The 27229-nt window shown below is 46.4% G+C and overlaps 1 protein-coding gene across 2 annotated transcripts in view; it reads left to right on the top strand.

Moving 5' to 3' along the window:
* The window catches only part of LOC139367874 (isthmin 1), a 60772-nt gene that overhangs the window by 14948 nt on the left and 18595 nt on the right, over positions 1 to 27229 (top strand). For both annotated transcript variants that reach the window (XR_011626892.1, XM_071106224.1), the window contains exons 2-4: positions 11741 to 11965; positions 15870 to 16191; positions 24657 to 24800. Coding sequence is in view for 1 of the 2 variants with exons in the window: in XM_071106224.1 (XP_070962325.1) it covers positions 11741 to 11965; positions 15870 to 16191; positions 24657 to 24800 (691 nt within the window). In the remaining variant the exon portion in view is untranslated. The remainder of the gene's footprint in view (positions 1 to 11740; positions 11966 to 15869; positions 16192 to 24656; positions 24801 to 27229) is intronic.

Below are 27229 nucleotides of genomic sequence, written 5' to 3'. Positions count from 1 at the left end.
TAAATATCACCCCCAAATATCACTCCCAAATATTACCCCTAAATATCACCCCTAAATATCACCCCCTAAATATCACCCCCAAATATCACCCCCCAAATATCACCCCTAACCTGTCAGGAGAGGATATAAAGTTATGTTTGTTGTATGTTAAAGGATTAAAGGACTGTTGTGGTTTGGAACAGGAAAACCCAGATCTATTTGTGCTGTGGTCATTTTCATACCAATTAAGATGGTCATAGAAGTTGGCCATGAACAGACCTGGGACATGGCTAGTGTCAAACTGGGTCAGCTGGTTTGGACTGGGACAGCTGGTTTGGACTGGGTGAACCCTCTGCCCTCTAGTGTGAGACTGGGTCAGCTGGTTTGGACTGGTTGAACCCTCTGCCCTCTAGTGTGAGACTGGGTCAGCTGGTTTGGACTGGGTCAGCTGGTTTGGACTGGGGCAGCTGGTTTGGACTGGTTGAACCCCCAAATATCAGCCCTAACCTGGCTAGAGATGACACCTAACACTGTGCAACTCTACAGAACATAAAGGGCCAGTTTCCCGGACTCAGATTAAGCCGAGTCCTGGAACAAGAGGCAGTTTTAATGTAGAATCTCCAATTAACATGTTTTTTTTTTAGTTTAGGAGTAGGCTTAATCTGAGTCTGGAAAACTGACCCACTATTTAAAATACTGTAGAAGATAGAAGATAGAAATTAATGAAAACATTTTTAAATTTCTCATAGGAATTGAGTCAGCCACCACTCTGCCGCACAGTGAGTTTAACATTGCACCAGTCCGCATACAACTTCGCTGCACAGCGAACCTGAGTTCTGTTGTTAGAACAGAATGTGTTTTTGTGTTCTGTGAAAGACTCGCTCTGCTCTGGCAGTGACGCCCAGATCTGGTTGACTGGTCTGCCACTGAAGACGATGATGTCAGCTCCCCCTCCTTGCCTTGTCACGCACCAGGGGGTTATTTTCATGGGAAGGTGTCATATTTAAAGAGCCCATTCACTGAGACACAAATGGGACAGGATGGGGCTGTGTGCACCTGTGGAACGGCTGTGGAACGGCTGTGGAACGGCTGTGGAACGGAGAATAGACCTTTTTTAGACCCAGTGTTGGCGGACACGAAGTGTGGTGGCAGGAGAACAATATCCTCACCACCGACTCACAGGAAGTGTGGTGGCAGGGGAACAATATCCTCACCACCGACTCACAGGAAGTGTGGTGGCAGGAGAACCATATCCTCACCACCGACTCACAGGAAGTGTGGTGGCAGGAGAACAATATCCTCACCACCGACTGACAGGAAGTGTGGTATCAGGAGAACAATATCCTCACCACCGACTTCACAGGAAGTGTGGTGGCAGGAGAACAATATCCTCACCACCGACTCACAGGAAGTGTGGTGACAGGAGAACAATATCCTCACCACCGACTTCACAGGAAGACGAGCCTTCCACCGAGGAACAATAACACATTAACAGCTTATTTAGGCAAATACAACCTATTCACGTTGTATGAGTTGACCTTGGAATCGGGGTATGCGTTTCTCCCCAGTTGATCTCCACGACACCGTAATAGTCAAGTGATTTACAATCTGCAAATGCGATGTCCTCCTTCTCCTTGTGTTAAGGATGCACTATGCAGAAAGAGCTCCTCCATTTCCTGGTTGCTAAAATTTTTAATCTAATAGTTTGCCTAATTTCAGTTTATGACAAAACAAGCAAGTAAAGTGTAGAGAATCACTGTACCGTCTAAACCGCTGTGAAACACATTGTCCATAACCAAAAATATTGTATTTTAAACTTGTTTGAAGCTGTTGTACAGAACCAAAATTACAAGATTCAAAAACAACATTTATGAACGGGAAGCACAGAAATAGCACACACAGAACAGATCTACCGCCTCTCAGACTTGCTTTCAATGAGGATGACAGATCTATAACTCACATTTTCTATGTGAATTTTGGGGGTCAGGTCGTCCATAAAGTTACATATTGTAGCTTTAATCGATTTAAAGTCAAATATTTTAAAGCAAAATATACAGTTTACCACGTTTGAGAGATGAGAGGGGGGAAAGCTGGTTGAGCAGCAGCATCTGGGCCCAGTGTACCCTGCCTTCATTTCCTGTCCCTTTCCCCAGGGGGGGGACTGCCCCCTGAGTGGTTACCCATTGGAAAACATCCTCCTTCTCCTCTTTCTCCTCCTCCTTCCCCTCTCCCTCCTCATCCCCTTTTCTGCTCCTCGTCTTCTCCTCTTCTCTTCCTCCTCATCTACTCGTCTTCTCTGCCTCCTCTTCCTCCTCCTAATCTCCTGGCAAAGTGAAAAGGGAGGAAAATAGGACCTCTGTGTGTGGAGTTTCATTCATGGGTTTTCAGGGTGTGAGGAGAGGGGAGGGGAACAGAATCCCGGGGGGGGCCCCGGATTACCTGAGAAATTGTTTTGATCTTCAAATGAAAACACTTCCTTGGTGGCGAGGAAAGGGGGAAGACCTAGCATGAATAACGGGTCTTAAAGGCTCTATAACACTGGACTTAGGTCCACACTGGGATAACTGGATTGGCCCAAAGGTAGGCTGCATGATATCTGTAGGAGACTGCGTCCTGTTTCTCCAGATATCTGTAGGAGACTGTTTCCTGTTTCTCCAGATATCTGTTGGAGACTGTTTCCTGTTTCTCCAGATATCTGTTGGAGACTGTGTCCTGTTTCTCTAGATATCTGTAGGAGACTGTTTCCTGTTTCTCCAGATATCTGTGGGAGACTGTTTCCTGTTTCTCCTGATATCTGTGGGAGACTGTTTCCTGTTTCTCCAGATATCTGTAGTAGACTGTTTCCTGTTTCTCCAGATATCTGTTGGAGACTGTTTCCTGTTTCTCCAGATATCTGTTGGAGACTGTTTCCTGTTTCTCCAGATATCTGTTGGAGACTGTTTCCTGTTTCTCCAGATATCTGTAGGAGACTGTTTCCTGTTTCTCCAGATATCTGTAGGAGACTGTTTCCTGTTTCTCCAGATATCTGTAGGAGACTGTTTCCTGTTTCTCCAGATATCTGTTGGAGACTGTTTCCTGTTTCTCCAGATATCTGTTGGAGACTGTTTCCTGTTTCTCCAGATATCTGTTGGAGACTGTTTCTTGTTTCTCCAGATATCTGTGGGAGACTGTTTCCTGTTTCTCCAGATATCTATAGGAGACTGTTTCCTGTTTCTCCAGATATCTGTAGGATGAAATGAGTGTGCCTGTCCAGAAGAGCCCTTCTTTACTCTTTCAGGAGTTCATTTACAAACAGGGACTTCTGAGGGCCAGGAAGAGAAGGTTATCACAGGGCCATCTGATCTTAGACCACCCTGAAACAACCACAGAGGTTCCTGTGATGTTCATATGGAGGGGTGGACAGTGGCTGGGGGCCAGGGCGGTGCGTGTGTGTGTCCTGCCGTGCTGAAATGAGCCCTTACCATATCCCGTTTAGCTCCCAGCCAATCCTGGTCTTAAAGGCTCTTTGTGGTGGCAGTCGTGCGTCGTTCTTCTCATATTCTAAATGTTTCAATAGCCGCACTTCCATCTTTTGCATTTTTAACGACTTTGTTTGTACGATTTCTGGTGATCAAAATGATGACATTCTGTGTTTTGATTGAGATAGAGGAGCTTTGGTTAGAGTTCATGTCCTTCCTTTGATTATAGGGAAGGTCTGGGGTTCCCCCCCCCCCCACACTTGTCTTGTCTGAAAGCTCTTTATCAAACTGCAAGGATAAATATCACCCATGTAATAATGTGTAGCACAACAAGAAATACACAGAGATCATCCTGTATGGGTAAGGTTGTCCAGTATGTCTAGTGTCACTGTGTGGACCAGAGTGTGATGCCCTTCTCTCGTTCTATGCCTGGTGATGTACCCGCATGTAGTTCACATTTATAATGCATCCAGAGTGCTGAGCAGCTTCCTTTAGGGCCCCTACAGAGCCCATATTGTCCCAGAGTGCTGAGCAGCTTCCTTTAGGGCCCCCTACAGAGCCCATATTGTGCCAGAGTTCTGAGCAACTTCCTTTAGGGCCCCTACAGAGCCCATATTGTCCCAGAGTTCTGAGCAGCTTCCTTTAGGGCCCCTACAGAGCCCATATTGTCCCAGAGTTCTGAGCAACTTCCTTGCGTGCATGTGTTTCTGTCAGACAGAGGACTGAGGAGTGGTTTTCTGTCTACCCAAAAGAGGAAAAATTGTGACAATGTTTGCTCATGTCTGTTGTGGTACCAGGATATAGAGTTGTGTCTGGTATGGTACCAGGATATAGAGTTGTGTCTGGTGTGGTACCAGGATATAGAGTTATGTCTGGTGTGGTACCAGGATATAGATTTATGTCTGGTGTGGTACCAGGATATAGATTTATGTCTGGTGTGGTACCAGGATATAGAGTTGTGTCTGGTGTGGTACCAGGATATAGAGTTGTGTCTGGTGTGGTACCAGGATATAGAGTTGTGTCTGGTGTGGTACCAGGATATAGAGTTGTGTCTGGTGTGGTACCAGGATATAGAGTTGTGTCTGGTGTGGTACCAGGATATAGAGTTGTGTCTGGTGTGGTACCAGGATATAGAGTTGTGTCTGGTGTGGTGCCAGGATATAGAGTTATGTCTGTTGTGGTACCAGTATATAGAGTTGTGTCTGGTGTGGTACCAGGATATAGAGTTGTGTCTGGTGTGGTACCAGGATATAGAGTTATGTCTGGTGTGGTACCAGGATATAGAGTTATGTCTGGTGTGGTACCAGGATATAGAGTTATGTCTGGTGTGGTACCAGGATATAGAGTTATGTCTGGTGTGGTACCAGGATATAGATTTATTTCTGGTGTGGTACCAGGATATAGATTTATGTCTGGTGTGGTACCAGGATATAGATTTATGTCTGGTGTGGTACCAGGATATAGAGTTATGTCTGGTGTGGTACCAGGATATAGAGTTATGTCTGGTGTGGTACCAGGATATAGAGTTATGTCTGGTGTGGTACCAGGATATAGAGTTATGTCTGGTGTGGTACCAGGATATAGAGTTATGTCTGGTGTGGTACCAGGATATAGAGTTATGTCTGGTGTGGTACCAGGATATAGAGTTATGTCTGTTGTGGTACCAGGATATAGAGTTATGTCTGGTGTGGTACCAGGATATAGAGTTATGTCTGGTGTGGTACCAGGATATAGAGTTATGTCTGGTGTGGTACCAGGATATAGAGTTATGTCTGGTGTGGTACCAGGATATAGAGTTATGTCTGGTGTGGTACCAGGATATAGAGTTATGTCTGGTGTGGTACCAGGATATAGATTTATGTCTGGTGTGGTACCAGGATATAGAGTTATGTCTGGTGTGGTACCAGGATATAGAGTTATGTCTGGTGTGGTGCCAGGATATAGAGTTATGTCTGGTGTGGTACCAGGATATAGAGTTATGTCTGGTGTGGTACCAGGATATAGAGTTATGTCTGGTGTGGTACCAGGATATAGAGTTATGTCTGTTGTGGTACCAGAATATAAAGTTATGTTTGTTGTATGTTAAAGGACTGTTGTGGTTTGGAACAGGAAAACCCTGATGTGAGACCAGATCTATTTGTGCTGTCTTGCCAGCTCCTGGGGTCATTTTCATACCAATTAAGATGGTCATAGAAGTTGGGCCATGAACAGACCTGGGACACGGCTAGTGTCAAACTGGGTCAGCTAGTTTGGACTGGGACAGCTGGTTTGGACTGGGACAGCTGGTTTGGACTGGGTCAGCTGGTTTGGACTGGGACAGCTGGTTTGGACTGGGACAGCTGGTTTGGACTGGGTCAGCTGGTTTGGACTGGGTCAGCTGGTTTAAACTGGGTCAGCTGGTTTGGACTAGGGCAGCTGGTTTAAACTGGGGCAGCTGGTTTAAACTGGGGCAGCTGGTTTGGACTGGGTCAGCTGGTTTGGACTGGGGCAGCTGGTTTAGACTGGGTCAGCTGGTTTGGACTGGGACAGCTGGTTTAGACTGGGTCAGCTGGTTTAGACTGGTTGAACCCTCTGCCCTCTGTCATGTCCATGTAAACCATGTTTCCCTGTCATCCTGAAATATCAATCTAATGAAGCTAAGTGTTTCTTTATGGGGGTCAGGTCAGCTAGGTCTCTATGGGGGGCAGCTGTACAGGAAGAGACTGACCCTCCCCATCCCTCAAACGGGCACAGAAATAACAGGAGACCTGAGCCATAAGAAATGGTTCTCTTTCTGTTGGTTTAAGGAAGGTCAAATTGACTGCCTATGTTGTCTTTCACCCTGACACAGTGGTTGTCCTTATCTCCCCAATTTCACTACATTTGCACACACTGTATATAGATTTTTCTATTGTGTTATTGACTGTACGCTTGTTTATTCCATGTCTGTGTCGCGCTGCTTTGCTTTATCTTGGCCAGGTCGCAGTTGTAAATGAGAACTTCAACTGGTTCTCAACTGGTCTACCTGGCTAAATAAAGGTGTTCTCAACTGGCCTACCTGGTTAAATAAAGGTGTTCTCAACTGGCATACCTGGTTAAATAAAGGTGTTCTCAACTAGCCTACCTGGTTAAATAAAGGTGTTCTCAACTGGCCTACCTGGTTAAATAAAGGTGTTCTCAACTGGCCTACCTGGTTAAATAAAGGTGTTCTCAACTAGCCTACCTGGTTAAATAAAGGTGTTCTCAACTAGCCTACCTGGTTAAATAAAGGTGTTCTCAACTGGCCTACCTGGTTAAATAAAGGTGTTCTCAACTAGCCTACCTGGTTAAATAAAGGTGTTCTCAACTAGCCTACCTGGTTAAATAAAGGTGTTCTCAACTGGCCTACCTGGTTAAATAAAGGTGTTCTCAACTGGCCTACCTGGTTAAATAAAGGTGTTCTCAACTGGCCTACCTGGTTAAATAAAGGTGTTCTCAACTAGCCTACCTGGTTAAATAAAGGTGTTCTCAACTAGCCTACCTGGTTAAATAAAGGTGTTCTCAACTAGCCTACCTGGTTAAATAAAGGTGTTCTCAACTAGCCTACCTGGTTAAATAAAGGTGTTCTCAACTAGCCTACCTGGTTAAATAAAGGTGTTCTCAACTAGCCTACCTGGTTAAATAAAGGTGTTCTCAACTAGCCTACCTGGTTAAATAAAGGTGTTCTCAACTAGCCTACCTGGTTAAATAAAGGTGTTCTCAACTAGCCTACCTGGTTAAATAAAGGTGTTCTCAACTAGCCTACCTGGTTAAATAAAGGTGTTCTCAACTAGCCTACCTGGTTAAATAAAGGTGTTCTCAACTAGCCTACCTGGTTAAATAAAGGTGTTCTCAACTAGCCTACCTGGTTAAATAAAGGTGTTCTCAACTAGCCTACCTGGTTAAATAAAGGTGTTCTCAACTAGCCTACCTGGTTAAATAAAGGTGTTCTCAACTAGCCTACCTGGTTAAATAAAGGTGTTCTCAACTAGCCTACCTGGTTAAATAAAGGTGTTCTCAACTAGCCTACCTGGTTAAATAAAGGTGTTCTCAACTAGCCTACCTGGTTAAATAAAGGTGTTCTCAACTAGCCTACCTGGTTAAATAAAGGTGTTCTCAACTGGCCTACCTGGTTAAATAAAGGTGTTCTCAACTAGCCTACCTGGTTAAATAAAGGTGTTCTCAACTGGCCTACCTGGTTAAATAAAGGTGTTCTCAACTAGCCTACCTGGTTAAATAAAGGTGTCCTCAACTAGCCTACCTGGTTAAATAAAGGTGTTCTCAACTAGCCTACCTGGTTAAATAAAGGTGTTCTCAACTAGCCTACCTGGTTAAATAAAGGTGTTCTCAACTAGCCTACCTGGTTAAATAAAGGTGTTCTCAACTAGCCTACCTGGTTAAATAAAGGTGTTCTCAACTAGCCTACCTGGTTAAATAAAGGTGTTCTCAACTAGCCTACCTGGTTAAATAAAGGTGTTCTCAACTAGCCTACCTGGTTAAATAAAGGTGGACAACAACAAAAAAACAAACAAACAACAAACAACAACAAAAAATAGTTCACGTACACTTGCAGTTGACTGACTTCAGGTAATTGACGTAGTCGAGGGAACTGAACTTTGTCCAGATGACTTGCAGTTGACTGACTTCAGGTAATTGACGTAGTCGAGGGAACTGAACTTTGTCCAGATGACTTGCAGTTGACTGACTTCAGGTAATTGACGTAGTTGAGTGAACTGAACTTTGTCCAGATGACTTGCAGTTGACTGACTTCAGGTAATTGACGTAGTTGAGTGAACTGAACTTTGTCCAGATGACTTGCAGTTGTCTGACTTCAGGTAATTGACGTAGTTGAGTGAACTGAACTTTGTCCAGATGACTTGCAGTTGACTGACTTCAGGTAATTGACGTAGTTGAGTGAACTGAACTTTGTCCAGATGACTTGCAGTTGTCTGACTTCAGGTAATTGGCGTAGTTGAGTGAACTGAACTTTGTCCAGATGACTTGCAGTTGACTGACTTCAGGTAATTGACGTAGTTGAGTGAACTGAACTTTGTCCAGATGACTTGCAGTTGTCTGACTTCAGGTAATTGACGTAGTTGAGTGAACTGAACTTTGTCCAGATGACTTGCAGTTGACTGACTTCAGGTAATTGACGTAGTTGAGTGAACTGAACTTTGTCCAGATGACTTGCAGTTGACAGACTTCAGGTAATTGACGTAGTTGAGTGAACTGAACTTTGTCCAGATGACTTGCAGTTGACTGACTTCAGGTAATTGACGTAGTTGAGTGAACTGAACTTTGTCCAGATGACTTGCAGTTGTCTGACTTCAGGTAATTGACGTAGTTGAGTGAACTGAACTTTGTCCAGATGACTTGCAGTTGACTGACTTCAGGTAATTGACGTAGTTGAGTGAACTGAACTTTGTCCAGATGACTTGCAGTTGACTGACTTCAGGTAATTGACGTAGTTGAGTGAACTGAACTTTGTCCAGATGACTTGCAGTTGACTGACTTCAGGTAATTGACGTAGTTGAGTGAACTGAACTTTGTCCAGATGACTTGCAGTTGACAGACTTCAGGTAATTGACGTAGTTGAGTGAACTGAACTTTGTCCAGATGACTTGCAGTTGACTGACTTCAGGTAATTGACGTAGTTGAGTGAACTGAACTTTGTCCAGATGACTTGCAGTTGTCTGACTTCAGGTAATTGACGTAGTTGAGTGAACTGAACTTTGTCCAGATGACTTGCAGTTGACAGACTTCAGGTAATTGACGTAGTTGAGTGAACTGAACTTTGTCCAGATGACTTGCAGTTGACTGACTTCAGGTAATTGACGTAGTTGAGTGAACTGAACTTTGTCCAGATGACTTGCAGTTGACAGACTTCAGGTAATTGACGTAGTTGAGTGAACTGAACTTTGTCCAGATGACTTGCAGTTGACTGACTTCAGGTAATTGACGTAGTTGAGTGAACTGAACTTTGTCCAGATGACTTGCAGTTGTCTGACTTCAGGTAATTGACGTAGTTGAGTGAACTGAACTTTGTCCAGATGACTTGCAGTTGACTGACTTCAGGTAATTGACGTAGTTGAGTGAACTGAACTTTGTCCAGATGACTTGCAGTTGTCTGACTTCAGGTAATTGGCGTAGTTGAGTGAACTGAACTTTGTCCAGATGACTTGCAGTTGACTGACTTCAGGTAATTGACGTAGTTGAGTGAACTGAACTTTGTCCAGATGACTTGCAGTTGTCTGACTTCAGGTAATTGACGTAGTTGAGTGAACTGAACTTTGTCCAGATGACTTGCAGTTGACTGACTTCAGGTAATTGACGTAGTTGAGTGAACTGAACTTTGTCCAGATGACTTGCAGTTGACAGACTTCAGGTAATTGACGTAGTTGAGTGAACTGAACTTTGTCCAGATGACTTGCAGTTGACTGACTTCAGGTAATTGACGTAGTTGAGTGAACTGAACTTTGTCCAGATGACTTGCAGTTGTCTGACTTCAGGTAATTGACGTAGTTGAGTGAACTGAACTTTGTCCAGATGACTTGCAGTTGACTGACTTCAGGTAATTGACGTAGTTGAGTGAACTGAACTTTGTCCAGATGACTTGCAGTTGACTGACTTCAGGTAATTGACGTAGTTGAGTGAACTGAACTTTGTCCAGATGACTTGCAGTTGACTGACTTCAGGTAATTGACGTAGTTGAGTGAACTGAACTTTGTCCAGATGACTTGCAGTTGACAGACTTCAGGTAATTGACGTAGTTGAGTGAACTGAACTTTGTCCAGATGACTTGCAGTTGACTGACTTCAGGTAATTGACGTAGTTGAGTGAACTGAACTTTGTCCAGATGACTTGCAGTTGTCTGACTTCAGGTAATTGACGTAGTTGAGTGAACTGAACTTTGTCCAGATGACTTGCAGTTGACAGACTTCAGGTAATTGACGTAGTTGAGTGAACTGAACTTTGTCCAGATGACTTGCAGTTGACTGACTTCAGGTAATTGACGTAGTTGAGTGAACTGAACTTTGTCCAGATGACTTGCAGTTGACAGACTTCAGGTAATTGACGTAGTTGAGTGAACTGAACTTTGTCCAGATGACTTGCAGTTGACTGACTTCAGGTAATTGACGTAGTTGAGTGAACTGAACTTTGTCCAGATGACTTGCAGTTGTCTGACTTCAGGTAATTGACGTAGTTGAGTGAACTGAACTTTGTCCAGATGACTTGCAGTTGACTGACTTCAGGTAATTGACGTAGTTGAGTGAACTGAACTTTGTCCAGATGACTTGCAGTTGTCTGACTTCAGGTAATTGGCGTAGTTGAGTGAACTGAACTTTGTCCAGATGACTTGCAGTTGACTGACTTCAGGTAATTGACGTAGTTGAGTGAACTGAACTTTGTCCAGATGACTTGCAGTTGTCTGACTTCAGGTAATTGACGTAGTTGAGTGAACTGAACTTTGTCCAGATGACTTGCAGTTGACTGACTTCAGGTAATTGACGTAGTTGAGTGAACTGAACTTTGTCCAGATGACTTGCAGTTGACTGACTTCAGGTAATTGACGTAGTTGAGTGAACTGAACTTTGTCCAGATGACTTGCAGTTGACAGACTTCAGGTAATTGACGTAGTTGAGTGAACTGAACTTTGTCCAGATGACTTGCAGTTGACTGACTTCAGGTAATTGACGTAGTTGAGTGAACTGAACTTTGTCCAGATGACTTGCAGTTGTCTGACTTCAGGTAATTGACGTAGTTGAGTGAACTGAACTTTGTCCAGATGACTTGCAGTTGTCTGACTTCAGGTAATTGACGTAGTTGAGTGAACTGAACTTTGTCCAGATGACTTGCAGTTGACTGACTTCAGGTAATTGACGTAGTTGAGTGAACTGAACTTTGTCCAGATGACTTGCAGTTGACTGACTTGTGGGTTCTTTCTTTGATCATTTTCAGATAGTTTATGGTAGATTGGATCCTCTGTTTGGGGGTCATGAAGGAAATTTACATTGTTATGATCAAGTAATCTAAAGGAATATCTCTCTCTCTCTCTCGCTCCCCCTCTCTCTCCCCCCTCTCTCTCACTCACTCACTCACTCACTCACTCACTCACTCACTCACTCACTCACTCACTCACTCTCTTGCTCCTCTCTCTCTCTCTCTCCCCCTCTCGTTCTCTCTCTCTCCCCCTCTCTCTCTCCCCCCCTCTCTCTCCCCCCTCACTCACTCTCTCTCTCTCTCTCTCTCTCTCTCTCTCTCTCTCTCTCTCGCTTCCCCCCTCTCTCTCCCTCCCCGTCTTCTAGAATAATGTCAGAGAAGAGAGCAGTTCATCAGCCCACCAGGGCCCAGGGGAGCGGCGAGGACCAGAGCACCGGTCAGCCCAGAGGCCTGCTGCCCTCCCTTGGGCCCAGAGTCAGGCTACCGGAGGCAGCCTGCAGAAAGACGGGCCGGGGGCCTTCCTCCTGGACCTCAGCAACTTCCCTGACCTCTCCAAGGCTGATATAAACAGACAGAACCCCAACATACAGGTAACACTGAGACGCAGACAGATGAATAAAGGGAGTTGGTTGGTTCTTCTATCCGTATGGGACCTAAAAATCCACAAAAGTCCTTACAAGGACAGTAAAACAAGGAATATTCTCCCTCCTCGGGACATTTCCCAGGTTCCCCGTGAGGAAAAAGTCTAATTTAATCTTAGGGATTAAAATTAGGTTACAGTTACAATTATGGATAGGGTATAGGGTATAGGGTATAGGGTATAGGGTTAGTGTATAGGGTTAGGGTTTAGGGTAAGGTTAGAGGTTAGGGTATAGGGTATAGGGTTAGTGTATAGGGTATAGGGTCAGGGTATAGGGTATAGGGTTAGGGTATAGTGTATGGGGTTAGGGTATAGGGTTAGGGTATATGATTAGGGTATAAGGCATAGGGTATAGGGTTAGGGTATATGGTATAGGGTATAGGGTCAGGGTATAGGGTTAGGGTAAAGGATTAGGGTTTAGGGTATAGGGTATATGGTATGGGTATAGGGTTAGGGTATAGGGTTAGGGTATAGGGTCAGGGTATAGGGTATAGGGTTATGGTATAGGGTATAGGGTCAGGGTATAGGGTTAGGGTATAGGATTAGGGTTTAGGGTATATGGTATGGGTATAGGGTATAGGGTCAGGGTATAGGGTTATGGTATAGGGTTAGGGTATAGGGTATGGGTATAGGGTTAGGGTATAGGGTAAGGTTAGGGAATAGGGTTAGGGTATAGGGTTAGGTTAGAGGATAGGGTTAGGGTTAGGGTAAGGTTAGAGGTTAGGGGATAGGGAATAGGGTATAGGGTTAGGGTTAGGGTATGGGTATAGGGTTAGGGTAAGGTTAGAGGTTAGGGTATAGGGTTAGGGTAAGTTTAGAGGTTAGGGTATAGGGTAAGGTTAGAGGTTAGGGTATAGGGTATGGGTATAGGGTTAGGGTATAGGGTAAGGTTAGAGGTTAGGGATTATAGTATCTTGACATTTCCCAGGTTCCCCGTGAGGAAAAAGGCTATTTTAAGCTTATGTGTTAGGTTTAGGGTTACCGGTCAGGGTTAGGTTTAGGGTTAGGGTTAGTGTTATGGTAAGGGTTAAGGTTAGTGTTATGGTAAGGGTTAAGGTTAGTGTTATGGTAAGGGTTAGGGTTAGTGTTATGGTAAGGTTTAGGGTTACCAGTCAAGGTTAGTGTTATGGTAAGGGTTAGGGTTACAGGTCAGGGTTAGTGTTATGGTTAGGGTTAGGGTTAGTGTTATGGTAAGGGTTAGGTTTAGAGAAAATAGGATTTTGAATGGAAATACATTTTAGGTCCCCACGAAGAACATTGTGTGTGTGTGTGTGTGTGTGTGACCACATGGCTGCCCAAGCACACTGAGCAGGAAGAGCAAACAGGAAAAGGCAGAATACACTGGTGCACATCACTACCCCCTTTCTCTGACCCCCCACCTCTCTCTCTCTGTCTCTCTCTCTCTGTCTCTCTCACTCTCTCTCTCTGTCTCTGTCTCTCTCTCTCTCTCTCTCTCTCTCTCTCTCTCTCTCTCTCTCTCTCTCTCTCTCTCTCTCTCTCTCTCTCTCTCTCTCTCTCTCTGTCTCTCTCTCTTTCTCTCTGTCTCTATCGCTGTCTCTCTCACTCTCTGTCTCTGTCTCTGTCTCTCTCTCTCTCTCTCTGTCTCTCTCTCTTTCTCTCTGTCTCTCTGTCTCTCTCTCTGTGTCTCTCTGTCTCTCTCACTCTCTCTCTCTCCCTCTGTCTTTGTCTGGGAGAAGAAGAGTCAACAATAAGACAGGGTTCAGGGTATAGGAGGAGACGAGGAGAAGAGTCAACATTAAGACAGAGGGGGTTCAGGGTATAGGAGGAGACGAGGAGAAGAGTCAACATTAAGACAGAGGGGGTTCAGGGTATAGGAGGAGACGAGGAGAAGAGCCAACATTAAGACAGGGTTCAGGGTATAGGAGGAGACGAGGAGAAGAGTCAACAATAAGACAGAGGGGGTTCAGGGTATAGGAGGCGACGAGGAGAAGAGTCAACAATAAGACAGGGTTCAGGGTATAGGAGGAGACGAGGAGAAGAGTCAACATTAAGACAGAGGGGGTACAGGGTATAGGAGGAGACGAGGAGAAGAGTCAACAATAAGACAGGGTTCAGGGTATAGGAGGAGACGAGGAGAAGAGTCAACAATAAGACAGGGTTCGGGGTATAGGAGGAGACGAGGAGAAGAGTCAACAATAAGACAGAGGGGGTTCAGGGTAAAGGAGGAGACAAGAAGGGTATAGGAGGAGACGAGGGGAAGAGTCAATAATAAGACAGGGTTCAGGTATAGAAGGAAACGAGGAGAAGAGTCAACAATAAGACAGAGGGGGTTCAGGGTAAAGGAGGAGACAAGAAGGGTATAGGAGGAGACGAGGAGAAGAGTCAACAATAAGACAGGGTTCAGGTATAGAAGGAAACGAGGAGAAGAGTCAACAATAAGACAGAGGGGGTACAGGGTATAGGAGGAGACGAGGAGAAGAGTCAACAATAAGACAGAGGGGGTTCAGGGTAAAGGAGGAGACGAGGAGAAGAGTCAACAATAAGACAGAGGGGGTTCAGGGTAAAGGAGGAGACGAGAAGGGTATAGGAGGAGACGAGGAGAAGAGTCAACATTAAGACAGAATGGGTTCAGGGTATAGGAGGAGACGAGGAGAAGAGTCAACAATAAGACAGGGTACAGGGTATAGGAGGAGACGAGAAGGGTATAGGAGGAGACGAGGAGAAGAGTCAACAATAAGACAGGGTTCAGGGTATAGGAGGAGACGAGGAGAAGAGTCAACAATAAGACAGAGGGGGTTCAGGGTATAGGAGGAGACGAGGAGAAGAGTCAACAATAAGACAGGGTTCAGGGTATAGGAGGAGACGAGGAGAAGAGCCAACATTAAGACAGGGTTCACGGTATAGGAGGAGACGAGGAGAAGAGTCAACATTAAGACAGAGGGGGTTCAGGGTATAGGAGGAGACGAGGAGAAGAGTCAACAATAAGACAGAGTTCAGGGTATAGGAGGAGACGAGGAGAAGAGTCAACATTAAGACAGAGTACAGGGTATAGGAGGAGACGAGAAGGGTATAGGTATCTCAAGATGCAGGAAGAGAGGGAGCAGGTCTGCGGAGAAGGAGTGATTGAACCAATGAGTGAGGGGTCTGTGAGAAGAGGAGGAGAGTAAGGGGGGACCTCTTTGATCCTAAGATTCATGTTCTGGAGAAGGTTGAGCAGACCCTTCATGTCCTGGAGAAGGTTGAGCAGACCCTTCATGTCCTGGACAAGGTTGAGCAGATCCTTCATGTCCTGGAGAAGGTTGAGCAGACCCTTCATGTTCTGGAGAAGGTTGTGCAGATCCTTCATGTCCTGGAGAAGGTTGAGCAGACCCTTCATGTTCTGGAGAAGGTTGTGCATATCCTTCATGTCCTGGAGAAGGTTGAGCAGATCCTTCATGTCCTGGAGAAGGTTGAGCAGACCCTTCATGTTCTGGAGAGGTTGAGCAGACCCTTCATGTTCTGGAGAGGTTGAGCAGACCCTTTGAACTCACTGTTTAGGTGGAGAGGATTGAGGTGGGTGAGGGGGTAGTTGGGGCATTGTATTGGGGTGGAGGTTCGCCCCTCTCTTCTGGGAGGCACAGGAGTTAGGAAGGACAGAAGGGAAGGAGGGGGCGGGAATCAGGACCACATTAAATTTGACTGCTGCTACCCAGACGGGCTCTGTGGGACTGCTCAGGGGTGATCGTTAGATCAGAGCAACTGGTATTCTGTGTCAGAAATATCTAGAATGTATTATTAGAAGGAAACAATGCAGACTTTGATGAAGTACAACTCCAATACATAATGGGCAGTTGTTTCTCCAGACAGACTCTGACCTTTGACCCTGAGCCTCTCTCTCTCTCTCTCTCCTCCAGGTGACCATAGAGGTTGTGGACGGTCTAGAGGCAGCAGAGCCTGAGAAAGGCCTGAAGAAAGAGAACAAACAAGGATGGGCTGCTCCCAACTGGAGAAACTGGTGGAAAACCTCCTCTACCTCCTCCTCGGTCTCGACCCCCCGCAGGCCCGAGGAGCAGGCGCCCTACAGGGGAGAAGGAGAAGGACGAGGGGGAGGTAAAGAAGGAGTTGGTAACACAGAGGATAGTAATTTCCTAAAGCCACTTGGGGACTGGGAGAGGAGAGGAGGCACAGGAGGAGGAGGAGGAGGAGGAGGCACCAGCAAGGCTCAGACTGAATATGGTGAGTGTTGTGTGTATGTGAGGCGGACTGACGGTTCTGGTTCTGATGGGACCTAGCTACATAGACAGTCTAGAGGTCTGGTTCTGATGTGACCTAGCTACATAGACAGTCTAGAGGTCAGGTTCTGATGTGACCTAGCTACATAGACAGTCTAGAGGTCTGGTTCTGATGGGACCTAGCTACATAGACAGTCTAGAGGTCTGGTTCTGATGGTACCTAGCTACATAGACAGTCTATAGGTCTGGTTCTGATGTGACCAAGCTACATAGACAATCTAGAGGTCTGGTTCTGATGGGACCTATCTACATATACAGTCTAGAGGTCTGGTTCTGATGTGACCAAGCTACATAGACAGTCTAGAGGTCTGGTTCTGATGGTACCTAGCTACATAGACAGTCTAGAGGTCTGGTTCTGATGGTACCTAGCTACATAGACAGTCTATAGGTCTGGTTCTGATGTGACCAAGCTACATAGACAATCTAGAGGTCTGGTTCTGATGTGACCAAGCTACATAGACAGTCTAGAGGTCTGGTTCTGATGGGACCTAGCTACATAGACAGTCTAGAGGTCTGGTTCTGATGGGACCTAGCTACATAGACAGTCTATAGGTCTGGTTCTGATGGTACCTAGCTACATAGACAGATAGCTGGCACCATAATAATTATAGTGTAGTTAGCAGATAGCTGACACCATAATAACTACAGTATAGTTAGCAGTTAGCTAGCACCATAATAACTACAGTGTAGTTAGCAGATAGCTGACACCATAATAACTACAGTATAGTTAGCAGTTAGCTAGCACCATAATAACTACAGTGTAGTTAGCAGATAGCTGACACCATAATAACTACAGTGTAGTTAGCAGATAGCTGGCACCATAATAACTACAGTGTAGTTAGCAGATAGCTGACACCATAGTAACTACAGTGTAGTTAGCTGACACCATAATAACTACAGTGTAGTTAGCAGATAGCTGACACCATAATAACTACAGTGTAGTTAGCAGATACCATAATAACTACAGTGTAGTTAGCAGATAGCTGACACCATAATAACTACAGTGTAGTTAGCAGATAGCTGACACCGTAGTAACTACGGTGTAGTTAGCTGACACCATAATAACTACAGTGTAGTTAGCAGATAGCTGACACCATAGTAACTACAGTGTAATTAGCTGATACCATAATAACTACAGTGTAGTTAGCAGATAGCTGACACCATAATAACTACAGTGTAGTTAGCAGATAGCTGACACCATAGTAACTACAGTGTAATTAGCTGACACCATAATAACTACAGTGTAGTTAGCAGATAGCTGACACCATAGTAACTACAGTGTAGTTAGCTGACACCATAATAACTACAGTGTAGTTAGCAGATAGCTGACACCATAATAACTACAGTGTAGTTAGCTGACACCATAATAACTACAGTGTAGTTAGCAGATAGCTGACACCATAATAACTACAGTGTAGTTAGCAGATAGCTGACACCATAGTAACTACGTTGTAGTTAGCTGACACCATAATAACTACAGTGTAGTTAGCTGACACCATAATAACTACAGTGTAGTTAGCTGACACCATAATAACTACAGTGTAGTTAGCAGATAGCTGACACCATAATAACTACAGTGTAGTTAGCTGACACCATAATAACTACAGTGTAGTTAGCAGATAGCTGACACCATAATAACTACAGTGTAGTTAGCAGATAGCTGGCACCATAGTAACTACAGTGTAGTTAGCAGATAGCTGGCACCATAATAACTACAGTGTAGTTAGCAGATAGCTGGCACCATAGTAACTACAGTGTAGTTAGCAGATAGCTGGCACCATAGTAACTACAGTGTAGTTAGCAGATAGCTGGCACCATAATAACTACAGTGTAGTTACCAGAGAGTTGACACCATAATAACTACAGTGTAGTTAGCAGATAGCTGACACCATAGTAACTACGTTGTAGTTAGCTGACACCATAATAACTACAGTGTAGTTAGCTGACACCATAATAACTACAGTGTAGTTAGCTGACACCATAATAACTACAGTGTAGTTAGCAGATAGCTGACACCATAATAACTACAGTGTAGTTAGCTGACACCATAATAACTACAGTGTAGTTAGCAGATAGCTGACACCATAATAACTACAGTGTAGTTAGCAGATAGCTGGCACCATAGTAACTACAGTGTAGTTAGCAGATAGCTGGCACCATAATAACTACAGTGTAGTTAGCAGATAGCTGGCACCATAGTAACTACAGTGTAGTTAGCAGATAGCTGGCACCATAGTAACTACAGTGTAGTTAGCAGATAGCTGGCACCATAATAACTACAGTGTAGTTACCAGAGAGTTGACACCATAATAACTACAGTGTAGTTAGCAGATAGCTGACACCATAGTAACTACAGTGTAGTTAGCTGACACCATAATAACTACAGTGTAGTTAGCAGATAGCTGACACCATAATAACTACAGTGTAGTTAGCAGATGGCTGGCACCATAGTAACTACAGTGTAGTTAGCATATAGCTGACACCATAATAACTACAGTGTAGTTAGCAGATAGCTGGCACCATAATAACTACAGTGTAGTTAGCAGATAGCTGACACCATAATAACTACAGTGTAGTTAGCAGATAGCTGACACCATAATAACTACAGTGTAGTTAGCAGATAGCTGGCACCATAATAACTACAGTGTACTGGTTCCAGTCCTTTCAGGCCAGACTGGGCTGTGATTGAAGCTTTTAACATTCTTTAGTTCCATGAGCTGGTTTTGTCCGTGCAGCTGAACTGTGTGTGTGTGTGTGTGCGTGTGTGTACATGTGTGTACGTACGCACAGTTTAAACGCCCCTGGAAAATCAACGTCCCCTGACGGGAACCGGGTCGACACCAGGGCTGTGTCCCAGATGACACCTTGTTCCCTAGTGTTTAGAACAGACCACTTCTGTTAGCTCCTGCCACACAACAAACACTCATAACGTTCTCAACTGGCCCGCTAGGTAGATAAATCTGCTGTGGAAGAATTTGCCCTCCTCGCGAAGCCGTAACATCCTCGACCGTGTCTCAGCCTGTCCACCGACTCCAACATAACAACAGTTACAGAGGAATGTGGGTGTTATGGAGAGACGAGAAATATTATTCATCCATCTGTTACGTTCTTGTTCAAACTGAAATCCAATGTTTAATCACAGAGGATGGACAACTATCTAGTTGTCTACTATTGGACTGTCCTGGTACAGAAAGCTGTCTCTCTACAGAAACAGGAGATAGACTAGTGTCCTGTCCAGGGGATGTCCTGGTACATCAAGCTGTCTCTCTACAGAAACAGGAGATAGACTAGTGTCCTGTCCAGGGGGTGTCCTGGTACATCAAGCTGTCTCACTACAGAAACAGGAGATAGACTAGTGTCCTGTCCAGGGGATGTCCTGGTACATCAAGCTGTCTCTCTACAGAAACAGGATATAGACTAGTGTCCTGTCCAGGGGATGTCCTGGTACAGAAAGCTGTCTCTCTACAGAAACAGGAGATAGACTAGTGTCCTGTCCAGGGGATGTCCTGGTACATCAAGCTGTCTCTCTACAGAAACAGGAGATAGACTAGTGTCCTGTCCAGGGGGTGTCCTGGTACATCAAGCTGTCTCACTACAGAAACAGGAGATAGACTAGTGTCCTGTCCAGGGGATGTCCTGGTACATCAAGCTGTCTCTCTACAGAAACAGGATATAGACTAGTGTCCTGTCCAGGGGATGTCCTGGTACAGAAAGCTGTCTTTCTACAGAAACAGGAGATAGACTAGTGTCCTGTCCAGGGGGTGTCCTGGTACATCAAGCTGTCTCTCTACAGAAACAGGATATAGACTAGTGTCCTGTCCAGGGGATGTCCTGGTACATCAAGCTGTCTCTCTACAGAAACAGGATATAGACTAGTGTCCTGTCCAGGGGATGTCCTGGCACATCAAGCTGTCTCTCTACAGAAACAGGAGATAGACTAGTGTCCTGTCCAGGGGATGTCCTGGTACATCAGAAACATGAGATAGACTAGTGTCCTGTCCAGGGGGTGTCCTGGTACATCAAGCTGTCTCTCTACAGAAACAGGAGATAGACTAGTGTCCTGTCCAGGGGGTGTCCTGGTACATCAAGCTGTCTCTCTACAGAAACAGGAGATAGACTAGTGTCCTGTCCAGGGGGTGTCCTGGTACATCAAGCTGTCTCTCTACAGAAACAGGAGATAGACTAGTGTCCTGGTACATCAAGCTGTCTCACTCTACAGAAACAGGAGATAGACTAGTGTCCTGGTACATCAAGCTGTCTCTCTACAGAAACAGGAGATAGACTAGTGTCCTGGTACATCAAACTGTCTCTCTACAGAAACAGGAGATAGACTAGTGTCCTGTCCAGGGGGTGTCCTGGTACATCAAGCTGTCTCTCTACAGAAACAGGAGATAGACTAGTGTCCTGTCCAGGGGATGTCCTGGTACATCAAGCTGTCTCACTACAGAAACAGGATATAGACTAGTGTCCTGTCCAGGGGGTGTCCTGGTACATCAAGCTGTCTCACTACAGAAACAGGAGATAGACTAGTGTCCTGTCCAGGGAGTGTCCTGGTACATCAAGCTGTCTCACTACAGAAACAGGAGATAGACTAGTGTCCTGTCCAGGGGATGTCCTGGTACATCAAGCTGTCTCACTACAGAAACAGGAGATAGACTAGTGTCCTGTCCAGGGGATGTCCTGGTACATCAAGCTGTCTCTACAGAAACAGGAGATAGACTAGTGTCCTGTCCAGGGGATGTCCTGGTACATCAAGCTGTCTCACTACAGAAACAGGAGATAGACTAGTGTCCTGGTACATCAAGCTGTCTCTCTACAGAAACAGGAGATAGACTAGTGTCCTGGTACATCAAGCTGTCTCACTCTACAGAAACAGGAGATAGACTAGTGTCCTGGTACATCAAGCTGTCTCTCTACAGAAACAGGAGATAGACTAGTGTCCTGGTACATCAAACTGTCTCTCTACAGAAACAGGAGATAGACTAGTGTCCTGTCCAGGGGGTGTCCTGGTACATCAAGCTGTCTCTCTACAGAAACAGGAGATAGACTAGTGTCCTGTCCAGGGGATGTCCTGGTACATCAAGCTGTCTCACTACAGAAACAGGATATAGACTAGTGTCCTGTCCAGGGGGTGTCCTGGTACATCAAGCTGTCTCACTACAGAAACAGGAGATAGACTAGTGTCCTGTCCAGGGAGTGTCCTGGTACATCAAGCTGTCTCACTACAGAAACAGGAGATAGACTAGTGTCCTGTCCAGGGGATGTCCTGGTACATCAAGCTGTCTCACTACAGAAACAGGAGATAGACTAGTGTCCTGTCCAGGGGATGTCCTGGTACATCAAGCTGTCTCTACAGAAACAGGAGATAGACTAGTGTCCTGTCCAGGGGATGTCCTGGTACATCAAGCTGTCTCACTACAGGAACAGGAGATAGACTGTGATCTCACAGCTGCCCTTACAACAACAACAAAAACACATGAAATAACTGTTTTCGCATGTTGAGTTTAAATTTCACATGTAATGTATTTACATTTGGAGTCCACATGTTAACAACACCGTTTCACATGTGTGTAAAATAACATGTTTTCACCTTTCACATGTGAATTGAAATGTGCGGTTTCAACGTTAAAAACTTTCAACGTGAGAATCGATTATGCAGTTTCACGTAAAAATATTAACATAAATGTGTGTAAAAATCATATTTACAGTTCACATGTGGATAATCATATTTGCAGTTCACATGTGGATAATCATATTTACAGTTCACATGTGGATAATCATATTTACAGTTCACATGTGGATAATCATATTTACAGTTCATATGTGGATAAATCATATTTACAGTTCACATGTGGATAATCATATTTGCGTTTCACATGTGGATAATCATATTTACAGTTCACATGTGGATAATCATATTTACAGTTCACATGTGGATAATCATATTTGCAGTTCACATGTGGATAATCATATTTACAGTTCACATGTGGATAATCATATTTGCAGTTCACATGTGGATAATCATATTTACAGTTCACATGTGGATAATCATATTTGCAGTTCACATGTGGTTAATCATATTTACAGTTCACATGTGGATAATCATATTTACAGTTCACATGTAAGAAAACTCTACATGTGAAAAACATTCTCCTGAGCCCTGGCAGAGGAAAGGTTTCCAGGTATGATTATTAAACTGATCCCTTTAATGATAATTGGAAGTAAACAAGGATTTCTTGGCATTTCAGCCCAGACTTCCAGAAAAACACTAGACTGAACCAATCCCAGCCCAGACTCATTTGAATGTGTCTTATGCTAAAACGAAACTATTTGATTCAATTTTTTTTTACACCTCATTTGTAATTATTACAGTGTGTTAACCTCCCTGGTTTGTAGTAGAGCTTTCCTGGATTATATTGTTTTTTTTGTTGCCAAATGTTTTTGTAAACACTGAAAACACTCACTCTGCCCTGTGTGTGTCAGTGAGTGTGTTAGCTGTCTGAGAGTCAAAGTCAAAGGGAACTATTATCCCCCCCTCCAAGACCCCATCCCCCCCATGACATGACCCCTACAACCCATCCATGACACCACACCCAATCCATTACACCCACACCCAATCCATGACCCCCACCCCCCCCACCATGACCCCCCACACTCAATCCACGACCCCCCCACCATCCCCCCACCCCATCCATGACCCCACACCCCATCCATGACCCCCACCCCCCCACCATGACCCCCCACACTCAATCGATGACCCCCCCACCATCCCCCCACCCCATCCATGACCCCCACACCAATCCCTTACACCCACACCCAATCCATGACCCCCCACACCCCCACCATAACCCCACACCCAATCCATGACCCAACCACACCCCAATCCATGACCCACCCACACCCCATCCACGACCCCATCCATGACCCCTCCCACTCCCTCCATGACCTCCACATCCCATCCATGACCCCCACACCCCATCCATGACCCCCACACCCCATCCATGACCCACCATCACCCCATCCATGACCCACCCACACCCCATCCATCACCCCACCCACACCCCATTTATCACCCCATCCCATCCTGACTCATTACTACCTCGTACCCCAGTACACTGACTCTGTACTACCTCGTACACCGACTCTGTACTACCTCGTACCCCAGTACACTGACTCTGTACTACCTCGTACCCCAGAACACTGACTCTGTACTACCTCGTACCCCAGTACACTGACTCTGTACTATCTCGTACCCCAGTACACTGACTCATTACTACCTCGTACCCCAGGACACTGACTCATTACTACCTCGTACCCCAGGACACTGACTCACTACTACCTCGTAGCCCAGAACACTGACTCACTACTACCTCGTACCCCAGTACACTGACTCACTACTACCTCGTACCCCAGTACACTGACTCATTACTACCTCGTACCCCAGGACACTGACTCGGTACTACCTCGTACCCCAGGACACTGACTCGGTACTACCTCGTACCCCAGGACACTGACTCGGTACTACCTCGTACCCCAGGACACTGACTCATTACTACCTCGTACCCCAGTACACTGACTCACTACTACCATGTACCCCAGTACACTGACTCATTACTACCTCGTACCCCAGTACACTGACTCACTACTACCTCGTACCCCAGTACACTGACTCATTACTACCTCGTACCCCAGTACACTGACTCACTACTACCATGTACCCCAGTACACTGACTCATTACTACCTCGTACCCCAGTACACTGACTCACTACTACCTCGTACCCCAGTACACTGACTCATTACTACCTGGTACCCCAGTACACCGACTCATTACTACCTCGTACCCCAGTACACTGACTCACTACCACCTCGTACCCCAGTACACTGACTCACTACCACCTCGTACCCCAGAACACTGACTCACTACTACCTCGTACCCCAGTACACTGACTCACTACTACCTCGTACCCCAGTACACTGACTCACTACTACCTCGTACCCCAGGACACTGACTCACTACTACCTCGTACCCCAGGACACTGACTCACTACTACCCCGTACCCCAGAACACTGACTCACTACTACCTCGTACCCCAGTACACTGACTCACTACCACCTCGTACCCCAGTACACTGACTCACTACCACCTCGTACCCCAGTACACTGACTCACTACCACCTCGTACCCCAGTACACTGACTCGGTACCTGTACTACTTCTATATAGCCTCTTTTTTGTTATTTATTGTGGTACTATTTTTATTTTCATTTATTTTATTCATATTCTTTTTCATTGTTAGGAAACGGATCGTAATTAAGCATTTCACTGTAAAGTCGACACTTTTTGTTGATGTTGATCTCTCTCTCTTCCCCCCTCCCCCTCCCCCCCCCCCTCTCTCGCGCTCCTCTCCAGACTATATAGACGGAGAGGGTGACTGGAGTAACTGGTCTCCATGCAGTGTAACCTGTAAGAACGGGAACCAGAAGAGGACCAGGTCATGTGGTTATGCCTGCACTGCCACTGAGTCACGCACCTGTGACATGCCATCCTGCCCAGGTGAGGACAGTGTGACGGGCTGTGTGTTCTGAACCCCCTGATTGAGGCAGGTTGCTGACCTGCCCAGGTGAGGACAGTGTGACAGGCTGTGTGTTCTGAACCCCCTGATTGAGGCAGGTTGCTGACCTGCCCAGGTGAGGACAGTGTGACAGGCTGTGTGTTCTGAACCCCCTGATTGAGGCAGCTTGCTGACCTGTCCAGGTGAGGACAGTGTGACAGGCTGTGTGTTCTGAACCCCCTGATTGAGGCAGCTTGCTGACCTGTCCAGGTGAGGACAGTGTGACAGGCTGTGTTCTGAACCCCCTGATTGAGGCAGCTTGCTGACCTGCCCAGGTGAGGACAGTGTGACAGGCTGTGTTCTGAACCCCCTGATTGAGGCAGCTTGCTGACCTGCCCAGGTGAGGACAGTGTGACAGGCTGTGTGTTATGAACCCCCTGATTGAGGCAGCTTGCTGACCTGCCCAGGTGAGGACAGTGTGACAGGCTGTGTGTTATGAACCCCCTGATTGAGGCAGCTTGCTGACCTGTCCAGGTGAGGACAGTGTGACAGGCTGTGTTCTGAACCCCCTGATTGAGGCAGCTTGCTGACCTGCCCAGGTGAGGACAATGTGACAGGCTGTGTGTTCTGAACCCCCTGATTGAGGCAGCTTGCTGACCTGCCCAGGTTAGGACAGTGTGACAGGCTGTGTTCTGAACCCCCTGATTGAGGCAGGTTGCTGACCTGCCCAGGTGAGGACAGTGTGACAGGCTGTGTTCTGAACCCCCTGATTGAGGCAGCTTGCTGACCTGCCCAGGTGAGGACAGTGTGACAGGCTGTGTGTTCTGAACCCCCTGATGGAGGCAGCTTGCTGACCTGCCCAGGTGAGGACAGTGTGACAGGCTGTGTGTTCTGAACCCCCTGATTGAGGCAGCTTGCTTACCTGCCCAGGTGAGGAGAGTGTGACAGGCTGTGTTCTGAACCCCCTGATTGAGGCAGCTTGCTGACTTTCCCAGGTGAGGACAGTGTGACAGGCTGTGTGTTCTGAACCCCCTGATTGAGGCAGGTTGCTGACCTGCCCAGGTGAGGACAGTGTGACAGGCTGTGTGTTCTGAACCCCCTGATTGAGGCAGCTTGCTGACCTGCCCAGGTGAGGACAGTGTGACAGGCTGTGTTCTGAACCCCCTGATTGAGGCAGCTTGCTGACCTGCCCAGGTGAGGACATTGTGACAGGCTGTGTGTTCTAAACCTCCTGATTGAGGCAGCTTGCTGACCTGCCCAGGTGAGGACATTGTGACAGGCTGTGTGTTCTAAACCTCCTGATTGAGGCGGCTTGCTGACCTGCCCAGGTGAGGACAATGTGACAGGCTGTGTGTTCTAAACCTCCTGATTGAGGCAGCTTGCTGACCTGCCCAGGTGAGGACAGTGTGACAGGCTGTGTGTTCTAAACCTCCTGATTGAGGCAGCTTGCTGACCTGCCCAGGTGAGGACAATGTGACAGGCTGTGTGTTCTAAACCTCCTGATTGAGGCAGCTTGCTGACCTGCCCAGGTGAGGACAATGTGACAGGCTGTGTGTTCTAAACCTCCTGATTGAGGCAGCTTGCTGACCTGCCCAGGTGAGGACAGTGTGACAGGCTGTGTGTTCTGAACCCCCTGATTGAGGCAGGTTGCTGACCTGCCCAGGTGAGGACAGTGTGACAGGCTGTGTTCTGAACCCCCTGATTGAGGCAGCTTGCTGACCTGCCCAGGTGAGGACAGTGTGACAGGCTGTGTTCTGAACCCCCTGATTGAGGCAGCTTGCTGACCTGCCCAGGTGAGGACAGTGTGACAGGCTGTGTTCTGAACCCCCTGATTGAGGCAGCTTGCTGACCTGCCCAGGTGAGGACAGTGTGACAGGCTGTGTTCTGAACCCCCTGATTGAGGCAGCTTGCTGACCTGCCCAGGTGAGGACAGTGTGACAGGCTGTGTTCTGAACCCCCTGATTGAGGCAGCTTGCTGACCTGCCCAGGTGAGGACAGTGTGACAGGCTGTGTGTTCTGAACCCCCTGATTGAGGCAGCTTGCTGACCTGTCCAGGTGAGGACAGTGTGACAGGCTGTGTTCTGAACCCCCTGATTGAGGCAGCTTGCTGACCTGCCCAGGTGAGGACAGTGTGATAGGCTGTGTTCTGAACCCCCTGATTGAGGCAGCTTGCTGACCTGCCCAGGTGAGGACAGTGTGACAGGCTGTGTTCTGAACCCCCTGATTGAGGCAGCTTGCTGACCTGCCCAGGTGAGGACAGTGTGACAGGCTGTGTGTTCTGAACCCCCTGATTGAGGCAGCTTGCTGACCTGCCCAGGTGAGGACAGTGTGACAGGCTGTGTGTTCTGAACCCCCTGATTGAGGCAGCTTGCTGACCTGCCCAGGTGAGGACAGTGTGACAGGCTGTGTTCTGAACCCCCTGATTGAGGCA

This window comes from Oncorhynchus clarkii, chromosome 16 (assembly GCF_045791955.1).
Source record: "Oncorhynchus clarkii lewisi isolate Uvic-CL-2024 chromosome 16, UVic_Ocla_1.0, whole genome shotgun sequence".
Classification (NCBI taxonomy): domain Eukaryota; kingdom Metazoa; phylum Chordata; class Actinopteri; order Salmoniformes; family Salmonidae; genus Oncorhynchus; species Oncorhynchus clarkii.
This window is presented reverse-complemented; position numbering and strand designations above follow the sequence as displayed.